Genomic DNA, 12,979 nt, shown 5'->3' on the forward strand with positions numbered 1-12,979 from the left:
CCCTTGTTGTCCACTTGACATAAAATTGGACTGCCTATTTCATCCATAGTTGAGGTTGGGATGGTCCCTCTAACCAGGATTGTAGATATTCGAATACGGGTCATATTGCTTTCTTGGCGCGAGCGCGTGACCAGCCATGTTCACTTGCTCCTCACTTTTTTCTTGAATCAGCAGACACATCTCTATAGAATGACCCATAGCAATGTAAATTTCATACATCTTGGCTCGTGATGCATTTCTTGTAGCCAATTGCCTAACAAAAGATGTTAATTCAGTCAACTGCTGTTGAATAGAAGATGTCTCTAACTCATTCACTTTGCGTGTCAGGACATCCTCCCTCGTACCAAACTGCTGCGAATTCTCAGCCATTCCTTCAATTTGCTCCCACGCTTCTCGAGGAGTCTGTTCACCAATGCCCCTTCACTTGCAACATCGATTATACTTCTGTCCCTGAAGAGTAACCCCTCATAGAAATATTGGATGAATAGTTTCTCACTTATCTGATGCTGAGGGCATTTGATAAACAGCCTTTTGAACCTTTCCCAATACTTATGGAGGGACACGCCTCGGTATTGCTTGATGCCACATATTTCTTTCTTTAAACTGGCTATCCGAGACGCCGGAAAGTATTTGTCTAAGAATTTTTTCTTCAACTGGTCCCACGTGGTGATACTACCTGGTGGTAGGTAGTACAGCCAGTCTTTCGCGGAATCTTTCAAAGAGAAGGGGAAGGTTTTCATTTTTATCTGCTCTTCTGTAATTCTCGGAGGCTTCATACTGTTGCAAATGACATTGAACTCTTGCAAATGCTTGTAGGGTTCCTCACCTGATAAACCATGAAAAGATGATAAAAGATGAATTAGGCCAGATTTCAACTCAAATGGGGTGTTATCATTTAAATGTGGGAAAGTAATGCATAAAGACTGCTGATTTAAATCAGGAGCAGCCAACTCCCTTAGTGTTCATGCATTAACTATGGTGACTTTCTCTTGGTCTGAATCACTTGAAGTATCATTGAGTGAATCTGTTAGTTCAACTTCTGGCTCAGGTCTCTGAGATGCAGCACTGGAGTGCTCTTCTCTGAGTTGTCTGGTCTTTTTCCTTGTTGTACGCGCAGTCTTCTCTACCTCGTGGTCGAAAGTTAATTCACCTGTGCGAGAAGAACGAGACATACAATCGAAAAGTACCAGAAAATTAGAAAAAAAATGAACTTAAAAAAGAAACAAATAATTAACGCCAGTCCCCGACAACTGCGTCAAAAATTGACAGGTGCTGAACCTGTGCGATAATAATAATAAAACCTAACTACCACCTAAAACAGTCAATAATCAATTCCAGTACTGGAATAGGGACTCTAGGTGTGCAATGAGTTACTTGATTCACCCTATTCCCGAAGAGTTTGCTTAATCCAATATACCAGAATTAATTATCTGACTGAATTCACTAACTAGTACACAGTGGCAAGTAGGGTCGTCTCCTCAGGGACTGGAGAGAAATTTGTTTCCTTTCGAATCCACAGTAACAAGGGGGTGTTTTTGTATAAACGATGACAATCAAAGGAGTTCAAATAAAAATAAATAGCTTACTAGAAATTAAATGAGAATTCACTAAAATTAGAGTAATAATAATTAAAGGTCTAACCAAGAAATAACTTCAGTAATGGTTCACCTAATTGATCATTGATGCAAAGGCAATTCCAATTGTTTACTAATAAATAGGTTATAACTGCCAAACAAGCGATGACAGTCAACTCCTCCTTACTGTGTCGGTGATTAAGGTACACCCGTTAATTACTGCTCTAATTGAGAAATAATCTTAGGTACGCCCGTAAGATTTAATTTTTCAATTGCTTTACGTATTAGAGGAGCCCTATTCTAACCAAATAACGCACTACTAAGGTTATTTTAGATTAGCCTACGTATTCCTCTGACACAAACCTAATCATGCCAGTTGTCACTATTTCGAGACAATTAAACAATTATGGATTTAATACCCCAATTGACAATAGATTATTAAATCAACTCATTATCCAGATCTAAGACAATCAATTAATTGAATAACCATAAGCACCACAATCAGAGAATATGCAAATACCAATAAATAAGAGAACAAAATAAAATTAAATCGATCTCACAATTTTTAAATGAACTAAAGCCTCCATTGTTTCTTGACTAGAAAAGAGAATTTAGTTCATCCCGGATAAGAAAGACCCACACCAAGTTGAAGCAACAATTGCAGCCATCGTCCTTGCTCGCAAAGATTCAATTCGATCGAATGAATGAAAGAAAAACAAGAAACTACAGAGAATGATTCAATTCTTCAAAAGGCATCCTGACATGTGAGGGGACAAACTACTGAGAGCCCCACTAGAGAACGAAGTCGGAAAAGTCAAAAAGCTAATCTACCAAGTACTACAAGTTCTCTGCTATTTCCAATTTCTATCTAATTCCTACTTCTACCTATCTCCCTACTGTGCGGCGTCCTCCAGGCCGAAAAAGAAGACTCCCGTGCTCTACTTGAATGCTGTCTCCCGCAATTACCAAAAAGGGGTCTAGTCCATATTCCAAGAATGCCCCTGGAGTAATTTTTTTTTTTTGTCGAAACGATATATGATTTTATAGATGAAAAGAACCTTTACAGTTTCAAGTAAAGACTTGAGCGAACTTTACAACCAGTGCATACTAACACTGAGGAATCCAAAATTCCTGATCTACAACAAAGTCTAGCGCTTGCACGCTTAACCTATGAGTAATATGGTTAAGATTCCTATTAATTAAACAAAAGGAGCACATGCGAAACAAGGACTTAAGACTATAGATATCCTCCATCAGGGTGAGCATTCGCATTTCCTGAGATTTCCTTTGCTGGAGAAGAGTAAACGTTACCTTGTTCTGGATTTGCACTTCAATCTTCTCCAACTTCTGGACAGCAGCTTTACTTATCAGTAGTTTGATTGCTATGAGCTCATCCAGGACCTGGTGTCCAGAACTTCGTTCTTGCAACGTCCACCCTCGTATCATGCTTTGATTGTCCCTTGTTATAGTGACACCTATCCCAAATTGAGGAGTGTGTTTGCTCTTTTGTGTTGCAAACCTTAGTCTCATGAGGCCTTCGATATGTTGCTGTTGCTGAGGGGATTCCATCTGGTCTCTTGTTTCTCCTGTGCTCATGCTTGAGGTTTTTGTCAAAACTTCCTCATATTCCAACCATTCCTCTTGAGCTGTCTGCATTATTTTCATAGGAGGGTGCTGCTTGGCGTTGAATTCGTTCGCATTTCTGCTTTTCCAAATTTGCCAAAGGATATTTGCTGTTAGGGAGATATGTTTGCTACCTTCGCTTCTCATTCTGGCTTCCATCACTGTAGTCCACCACTTACTGAAACAACCCTGCTGGTCTTGAATTCCTTCCCACTGGACAGGTGACATTTTCCATACTAATTTGACATGGCTGCAGTTAAGCAACGCATGCTCTATGGTCTCACCTTCCTCACCACAAAACCGGCATGTTGGGTCACCTTGTTTGGTTCTATCATAAATGAGTTGCCTTACAGGTAGCGCCTGGTTCAAACATTTCCACAAGAAAATCTTAACCTTGTGCTTAATGTTCAGCTTCCAAAGATATTTCCAACCTTTTTCTCTAGCCGAACTCCAGCTTGTACCTACTCTCTCCCTGGTTTCTTGTGCATGTTCCCTCTGGACATCAACTTGTAAGTTGTAAGCTGATCTCACTGAGTAATTCCCATTGGAGGTGTGACACCAGTAGTTGCTGTCCTCTCTATTGACCAGGCTTATGGGAATGCTTAGTACACTTTCTGCATCCTTGGAGTTGAAATTTCTGAATATCAGATTTTGGTTCCATCTGTTGTGTATTATCAGCTCCTCTACCTTAGCCAGCTTGCATCCCTGTGGTTTCAGTGTGGTGACCTTGCCTTGATGTTTATCTAGCAGCCAGCTATCCTTCCATATGTGAGTACTCTTTCCATTACCTATTCTTCGTCTGGACCCTTTCTCTATCAGGTGCCTTGCTCCCATCAGTCCTTTCCAAATCCAAGATGCATTCCCAGCTACTTTGCACTTGAGTAGTGAATCTCGTGGATGGTATTTGTCCTTGAGCACTCTGCTAACAAGTAGATTTGGTTGTGTGAGCAACCTCCACACTTGCTTACCCAGTAGAGCTGCATTGAATGTCGCTAGATCTTTAAATCCCAAGCCCCCATCCTTCCTATCCAGTGACATTTTACTCCATGATCTCCAATGCAACTTGTTCTTTCCATTTGCCTCTCCCCACCAATAGTTTGCCATCACCGCATTGATCTCTTTGCATATCTTCTTTGGCAGGTTGAAACATGACATCGTATATGTTGGCATAGCCATTGTCACTGATTTGAGCATCACCTCTTTACCTGCGGCACTTAACATCTTATTTTTCCATTTCTTCATTCTTTGCTGGATGTTGTCTTTAATGAAGCCGAATAGTTGCTGTTTTGAGCTGGTAATCACCATTGGGAGTCCCAAATATTTACCTTGGGTGGCCACTTGAATATTCCCAAGTGCTTGACAGATTTCCATCTTTAATTCCCTCTCCAGATTCGGGCTGAAGATGACTGAGGATTTGTCAAGATTGATGAGCTGTCCAGTACCCTTTTCATACACTTGGAGTAGTCTTCTGAGTTCAGTTGCATTTTGGGAGTCAGCTTTACAAAATATTAGCGAATCATCTGCAAAAAACAAGTGGGTTAATCTAGGCCCTTGCCTACTAATTCGCATGCCTGCTATTCTTTGTGCAGTTGCTGGCTTGTTGAGGAGATTGGAGAATCCTTCAGAGTAAAGTAAGAATAGATAGGGTGACAATGGGTCTCCCTGTCTAATTCCTCTCTGCGGTATTACATACTCCTTCACCTCTCCATTGATCATGAATGAATATGAAACTGATGAAATGCATTCCATGATCCAGCTCCTCCATTTATCATTGAAACCCATCTTCTGCATGATAGCTTCCAGGAATCTCCATTCCACCCTGTCATAAGCTTTAGACATATCTAATTTCACAGCCATAAAACCATCTTTCCCAAACCTTTTGTTTTTGAGATAATGAAGAAACTCATGGGAAATCATAATGTTATCTAGAATTTGCCTTCCAGGGATAAAAGCTGATTGATTTTTGCTTATACAGGACTGAAGAATTGGTTTCAATCTACAAGCTAAAATCTTAGCTATAATTTTATACACAGTAGAGCACAAGCTTATGGGTCTATAATGCGTGAGGGAAGTAGGAATCTTGACTTTGGGAATGAGGGAGATAATGGTATGATTTACTGACTTAGTTAGATGACCAGTGTGAAAAAAAGTTTGAATAGCACCAACTATATCCTTTTTGACTATATGCCAGAACTTTTGGAAAAAAAGGGGTGGCATTCCATCTATACCTGGTGCCTTATCCGGATACATGGAAAATAATGCTGATCTGATTTCCTCCTCTCCCACAGGTTTAGTTAGATTTTCATTCATACTATCTGAGATCGTGTGTGGTATACCATCCAGAACCTCCTCCATTTCCCTTGTTTCTGATGTTGAGAAAAGGTGTTTATAGTAATCCGCAACTTCAGCACCAAGCTCCTTCTCACCCTTAGTCCAGGTGCCATTCTCTCTTTGAATTTCCAGCATGCGATTCCTTTTACGTCTCCCCTCCACAGTAGCATGGAAGAAACTGGTATTCTTATCGCCTGTCTTTAACCATTGCACTCTAGCTTTTTGACTCCAGTACATCTCTTCATTTCTGTATGCCTCTTTCAAACTCTTTTTTAGACCATTCCTTACGTCCCTCTTGCCCTCAAAGTCTCTAGGTTTTAGCTCCTGCAATTGGCACTTGAGTGCTTCAATATTCTCTCTAGCATTACCTTGTATCTTGTTTTTCCATTGCAAAAGTGTCACCCTACACCTTTTCACTTTGCTTATAACTCTAAACATCCGTGTGCCTTCATCATCCTGGTCCCATGCCTGTTTGATAATGTCATTGATTTCTTCTCTTTGGAGCCACATTTTATCAAAATAGAATCGTTTTTTCTTCCTAGTTGGACATGGCTTGGTGTCAAAAATCAGCATGCTATGGTCAGATGCAATTGTATCCTGATGTTTGCAGGTGACCTGCTCAAAAGTTTGTAGCCAAGGGTAGCTACACAAGCCTCTATCCAGTCTTTGTTTTACTTCCCCAGGACCTTCCCAATTGTTACACCAAGTCCATGGATGTCCCTGAAATCCCACATCCATCAACTGGTTGTCATTAATGAAATCCCTGAATGCCTTGAAGCTACCCTCCTCCCTCCAGTTGCCACCCCATTTCTCGTCATTTGACACAATGTCATTGAAATCACCTGCTATTAACCATTTGTCTCCCCACAATCTTTTCCTCGCCTGTAACACCTTCCATTGCTGTTTCCTTACTTGATCCTCACTGTTGGCATAGACACCTACAAACCACCAATCACACTTGCTTTCCATATCCTCAATCTGAGCTTCAATAGTAAAGGCTGTTGTGATCACTTGTTTTATCCGTAAGTCCTCTTTCCATAGCAATGCCATCCCTCCTGCCTTGTTCATGGCATCCAAAAAAATAGCTTCCTCAAAATGCAAGATTTTTTTTACTTTTTCCAGGTATTTACTTCTGTTTTTTGTTTCACATAAGAAAATAATTTCTGGAGAGGAGAGGTTATTCGCCTCTCTCAACTGGGGAATTGTCAAGGGACTCCCCACACCTTGACAATTCCACACCAATACTCTCATTTATCCATTGGGGTCCATGAAGGGTTGGACCCCTCTCCCTTCGCCCCTGACCTTAAGGAGTTGTTCTGCCCCTGGAGTAATTAAGCCCAGCTGAAGTATTCTCCCTTTTTTGACTGCTGCCAGTACTCTTCCTTGATAACTGTCAAATTGATATTTTTTTATGGTATTTGTATTCCACTCCCTATAATAAATACGAATTGCCAAAAATAAGTAAAATTTGATAATTAATCCACATCGGGTCAGGTAATAGAGAAAATTAATTATAAAATAAATGATAAAATTACAATCTATCAACGGCTTTATCTCTTGCCTGCACTGATGGAATTGTTATTAATTTATTTATTTTGTTGGGGAGTAAAAAAAATTATTATTACCGTAATTTACTGCTTCAGCAATCAAACTCAGAGACAGTATATCTTTCTATTCCTAATAAAAAGTAAAAACTTCCTGGTTTGACATATTAACTCTCCAGAATCCGGAGGCGACAAGGACTGCTACATCCAAGGAAAGAAAATAAGGTTGAGTCTCTTATTAGTGCCATTATCCAGGCTGCCTGGAGACGGCTTTATCTCTTGCCACGAATATGGTTTGGTAAGGGAGTAAAATGAGTTTCATATGCTAACATTATCATATTTTACTGCATCATTTATCAAAGTACTTTGCTTAATTTTTTTTTTTTTGCATAACGGTACATATAATCTAGTCTAACATACTCCTAGAACCGACAAGAACTGAATCACTATCGGACTAGACAGGTGTACCACACACCCATATGGGTTTATAAGAAGCCACATATATAGTAGTACATTGATGGGAAGTAAGGTTTGAACTCTTGACCTTTCACCTCATAATTTATGTGGTAGCCAACTCCTCTAGAGGAAGTTGATTAAGTACTTTGCTTAATGTGTTCAGCATTTCAAGGCGAAAGATCAATAATTGTCAGAGACAACTGTACAAAACAGTATCTATTTACACATTTTTCCTTAATAATTATTTTCTTTTTGTCGACACTATAGTTCTGTGTTACAACTATTCCTACTCTATACTAGGGGGAAAAGAATCTAAAGAGGTCAACGGAAATCTGGTGAATCACCACCGATCCAAATGGATGCCTACGCACCCACCCACCGGTGAAATATATAATTTTCACTTAGTAATTACATATATCAGTTTTTTTAAACTCCAGAATGTTAGGTGACTAAATTTGGACAAAAAGTACGAGAAAGGGTGGACATAGTGCTGCAGTGAGTTCAGCTTAGTCGAGCTGCTATTCATCAGCAGCTTGCTCAATCATTGTTTGAATTCGAGCCCGGCTTTAACTAAGCTCAAGCAAGTCGAATAACTTGACAAGTTTAAACTCATTTATATGTGTTTGTGTGCGCGTGAAGCTCGAATGCTTATCTTAGCACAGCAAAGGACAGGCAAAGCATATTTATATCGAATAGATTTATGTATTGTAAACTTTAAACGTATGGACACTGATAAAAAGAAAAATAAATTAATGCATTTGTCGTCGTAAATTCACTGTTTGTTATCAATGCCTCTGTGTATGAATATATAGTTACTCAAAGAAGACAGCCACAGCAGGCTTTCTTGTTTCATTACTATTACTACTTTGATTATTGAGTCTTCCATAAATTTTCATCTGCTTCCTACAGTTTTTTGTTCCATCTTTGTTAGTCAATTGCATCACCTGCCTGTAATCTTGGTTCAAAAAAGTCCTTCATATATTATCGTTTGATCAAGTACAAAAAGGCTTCCTAGATTTTACACTGATATCAAGAGTTCAAGACTAGTGTAGAAAAGATTGGATATGGCTGAAGCCGCTGTTTCTCTGGTGATTGACAAGCTGAGCAACCTCTTGATTCAGCAAACCATTCAGCAGATCGTATTCCTCAAAAATGTTCCTGGACAAATTGAACGACTGAAAACACTGCTGATCGACATTCAGTGCTTCTTGAAGTTTGCAGATGAACAAGAAGATGATAACCCAATGATCGGCAACTGGGTGTCTAAACTTAGAGATGCAGCTTATGAATCTGAGGATGTCATTGAGACGTTTATTGTTAAGATGCAGGCCTTAAAGAAGAAGGGCTTCTTGAAAAATTTGTCTTGCTTTCCCAAACGGTTATTATGTCTCTGCAAGGTGGGGAAGAACATTGAATCCATCCAGAAAAAGATGCTCGATATTGAGAAAAGTCGCCTGACTTTTGGTATTGATCAAATTCTTGGAGAAGGGACGAGCACAAGAGGAGAGGAGCTGCGGAAATTGCTGAGATCCTCACCTTTCACCGAGGACAAGGATTTGGTGGGCCTGGAGGAAAAAACAAACTCGCTGGTGGCACAACTTCTGGTGCAGGACAGCAGCCGCCGTGTAATATCAATTGTTGGTATGGCAGGAGTTGGCAAAACAACTCTTGCCAGAAAAGTTTACAATCATGTTGACGTGATTGGATATTTTAATTGCCGCGCTTGGGTTTATGTTTCTCAGAAGTGCAGTGCCCAGGAAGTACTGGTGGGAATCATAAAGCAAGTCGAAAAACAAACCAAGGAATCACTTGAGTTGTTGGAAGGAATGCAAGAGGCAGATCTGGAGAGGACGGTTCAGGAGAAACTCCAAGACAAATGTTACCTTGTAGTTCTTGACGATATCTGGGAAGAAGAAGCTTGGGATTCTCTGGCAGCAGCATTTCCTAATGTAAATAATGGCAGCAGACTTGTAATGACTAGTCGCTATGAGAAGGTTCCTCAGCATGCGGATGATCTAAGCAAACCTTATAAGTTGGAAATCTTGGGAGAGGAAGATGGCTGGCAATTGTTTCTCAAGAAGGCACTTGCTCATAGTTTGAACTCGGAATCCAAGTTGTCCCCAGAGCTAGTACGCATCGGAAGGGAAATCGTTGAAAAATGTGGTGGTCTTCCTCTGGCAATTTCAGTCATAGGGCGCCACTTACGGGGACAAAGAACCTTGGAGAGTGAATGGAAAAGCGTGCTGGACACTCTCACCTCCCATTGGTCAAGGGGCCGGAAAGGAGTTTCAGCTGTTTTGGCATCAAGTTACAACGACCTTCCACCTGATCTCAAGACTTGTTTCTTGTCCTTTGCTATCTTTCCAGAAGACTTTGTCATCCCAACACGTAAGTTGTTCCATATGTGGATCGCTGAGGGCTTAATTCATCAAAAAGGAGAAGAAGTATTGGAGGATGTAGCAGCAGATCGTTTGGATGAGTTGATATACAGGAACTTGGTCCAGGAGGTAGCAGTGACGGCTAATGGGATGGTCAAAAGTTGTCGAGTCCATGATCTATTGCGTGATTTAGCTGTTGAAAAAGCAAAGGAGGTAATGTTTCTTAAAATCTTTGAAGAAAGTAGTAGTTATCCCTCATCTAAATGCCGGCATCTTGTTGTTAATTCTTGCTGTGAAAGACTAAACTATCCTGGAGAATTTGAGCATTCAACCCCTCCTCTTCGTTCCTTGATCTTCTTCAATCTTGCTGAAGTTAAACATGAATTTAATATGAGTTTTGTAGTGTTCAAATTACTTAGAGTGCTCGACCTGCAAAATATGAATATCTCATGTCTACCTGACGAAATTGGTGAACTTAGTCTTCTAACGTATCTTTGTTTAAGATACACGAGGATCGAAAGGCTTCCACTCTCTCTAGGTTGCTTGCAAAATCTGCAAACGCTTGACATATATACTTTCACCTCAGCAGTGGAGTTCCCCAATGTTTTATGGATGCTTAAAAATCTCCGGCATTTATATGTTCGTGAAACAACTAAACGTGTACCACTGAAGTTTGATACTTTGAAGAATCTCCAAACTCTGTGTAATGTATATCTAGATACTCTGATTGGTAACAAGATAACGCTGTTAACCAGCATGAGGAAATTGGGCGTGTGGATAGAAAGAAGCTCAAGAATTGATGAACTTTTTAGTTCAATTGCTAAGCTTGAGAACCTTGTCTGGCTGGTATTGATAAGGTATGGAGAAGAGGGGTTTCCATCTTTGATTGGCCTTTCCCACCTTAATTATGTCAAACGGCTAAGGGTATCTGGCAGGTTGACTGAGCTACCTAGCCCTCATAATTTTCCCCCAAGACTCTCTCATTTGTCGTTGCGTGCCACAAGACTTGCAGAAGACCCCATGCCAACACTGGAGAAGTTAGAACACCTTTCCATTCTGAAACTGAAAAATGCCTACGCGGGAAAAGAACTATCTATTTCAGAGAACCAGTTTCCCAATCTCACAGTCCTTCAGCTTGAGCAGCTGCCTAATTTGGTTGAGATCAAAATCGGAAGAGGTGCAATGCCACAGCTCAGGTGCTTGCGAATCAGCAACTGCTACTTTGTAGAAAAGCTTCCTGAAGAGCTGAGGTTCATGAAAGCTCTTGAAATGGTGGAGGTAGTGGACATGCCAAAAAGATTCATCACTAGGCTTCATGGAATGGATTCATACAAGGTCAGTCATGTCCCAAACATTGTCGTGACCGGCACTCTTGACCCTAAAATGTTGGGAGAGAAGCTCGTGGCTCGAAGGTTCGCAGACGCGTTCGTAACAAGGGGCAAGAGAACTTCATAGCTGGAGTCAAAATTTCCAATTCCAAGTGAACTTCGCGTTTAAATTTTTTTTTTTTTGTTCAATAAACAATCAATGCATATGTAGATATGTACTTTCTATTTCTGCTACTGCTTTTGTATTATTGCTTCTAAGCTAACGATGCTATGGTGATAAAGGAGTTAGTAGTACTTTTTGTTCCTTAGTTGATTTTGAGAATCACAAGTTTTGAGAAATGGTCCATTTTCTATTAATAGGAATCAGTCAAATGATTGGCTTATTCTTGCTCCTATGTTACAATCATGTTTTATCTTTTTTATTTTTTTAAGTAGAAGTTTCAACTCAGGTCGATTTGCTAGAAAAAAACGCTTAGGTTAATTTAAGTATGGTTATGAATGAAAAAGCTCCTGGTACAAGTAGCAAACATTTTTATATATGTCATGTGGCAATCGATTTTTGAGTGAGTATTTTGTACACTATTAGTGTACATTTTTTTTATAATAATAGGTTTAGATTATTTTATATAATATGAATTCAAATTTGAAATTCAAATCATGCATATATGGCAAATATCCATGCCTATTAATGTAAAAAAATCACTACATTGTCAGTACATGAAAAGTTGATTCTTTATTTTTTTGCTTCATATAGCTTTTCTGGTAGTTGGAGAATAAATGATGTAAGTTATAGGATTACATGTAATTTTGCTCAATGATAGATCATATGCATTTTTTGTGTTCTTTGGAATCTTACCTCAATTTTCTTACATTATCTCACTACATTGGATCAATGGCGAAAGTAAAAAATCAGTTTTTTTTTGTGTAATTATAATTTCTTACAAAAAGTTGAAGTCTGTTTTTTTTGGGGTAAATCATGAACAGGACCTTGGAACAAGAGTGGCGAAGGGTTATAATTTTTCAGAGTGTCCAAGCCATGGCAACAGCAAATATTGTGCGAGAAAGAATATTGAAGTTCTCATGATTCACAAAAGCACATTGGTAATGTGTGGAGCAGGCAAATACTTAATTTTCATATTGCGAAACAATTAAATGTTTGTGTAAGCAAGTTTACAAAAGAAAAGGTGTGTAAATGGATTTGAAGTTAGGTAGAATCTTATAAAAAACTAAGTATGAGTTGCATGTGAAATTTTCATGTTGTGAAATTTCTTGAGTATTTGAGTGTATTAAGTACAAAATTCTTTGTTCTTTATCCAATGTCTGAAATCTTTCCATATATAACACATGTGGCATGGGTTTAGTGTTAAAATCTTTTGTCATCTTTTTTTTTTTTCAATTTTACCTTTATAAAAGTAAAGATTTACTAAATTTAACTGCTAAAATTCAGTAACTTCTAATAACTTTCTTATTTTAACTTCCAATAACCTTTTCTGTGGTTTACAAAAAAAGAAAAAAAATCATAACTTATTTTTTTGCAACAAAAAAATAAAACTGCTAATAACTTGCACTGCTTTGAAAAACAAAAAAAAAAGAACAACTTAATTTTTTACCTTAAGTTGCATACCCATAAGGTGTGTCCCTTTGTACCTAGATGCTCAAGATATGAAGAACTTTTCAGTTACATTGCCATGCTTGAAAACCTTGTCTCCCTGAAATTGTCGACGTTTGCTGGAGAAGAGGGTTTC

The 12,979-nt window shown here is 39.0% G+C and overlaps 2 protein-coding genes across 2 annotated transcripts; one reads left to right on the forward strand and one right to left on the reverse strand.

The window, feature by feature from the left end:
• Nucleotides 1–323: 323 nt before the first annotated feature.
• Nucleotides 324–6,578, reverse strand: LOC113769076. The gene is made up of 3 exons (XM_027313559.1): nucleotides 2,687–6,578; nucleotides 1,004–1,150; nucleotides 324–826 (listed from the first exon to the last, which is right to left on the reverse strand). The coding sequence occupies exons 1-3, from the start codon at nucleotides 6,576–6,578 to the stop codon at nucleotides 324–326; spliced, it is 4,542 nt and encodes a 1,513-aa protein (XP_027169360.1).
• Nucleotides 6,579–8,592: 2,014 nt separating this feature from the next.
• Nucleotides 8,593–11,361, forward strand: LOC113769077 (putative disease resistance protein At1g50180). Its single transcript, XM_027313560.1, has one exon. The coding sequence runs from the start codon at nucleotides 8,593–8,595 to the stop codon at nucleotides 11,359–11,361; it is 2,769 nt and encodes a 922-aa protein (XP_027169361.1).
• The last annotated feature ends 1,618 nt before the right edge of the window (nucleotides 11,362–12,979 follow it).

This window comes from Coffea eugenioides, chromosome 4 (genome assembly GCF_003713205.1).
Source record: "Coffea eugenioides isolate CCC68of chromosome 4, Ceug_1.0, whole genome shotgun sequence".
NCBI lineage: Eukaryota > Viridiplantae > Streptophyta > Magnoliopsida > Gentianales > Rubiaceae > Coffea > Coffea eugenioides.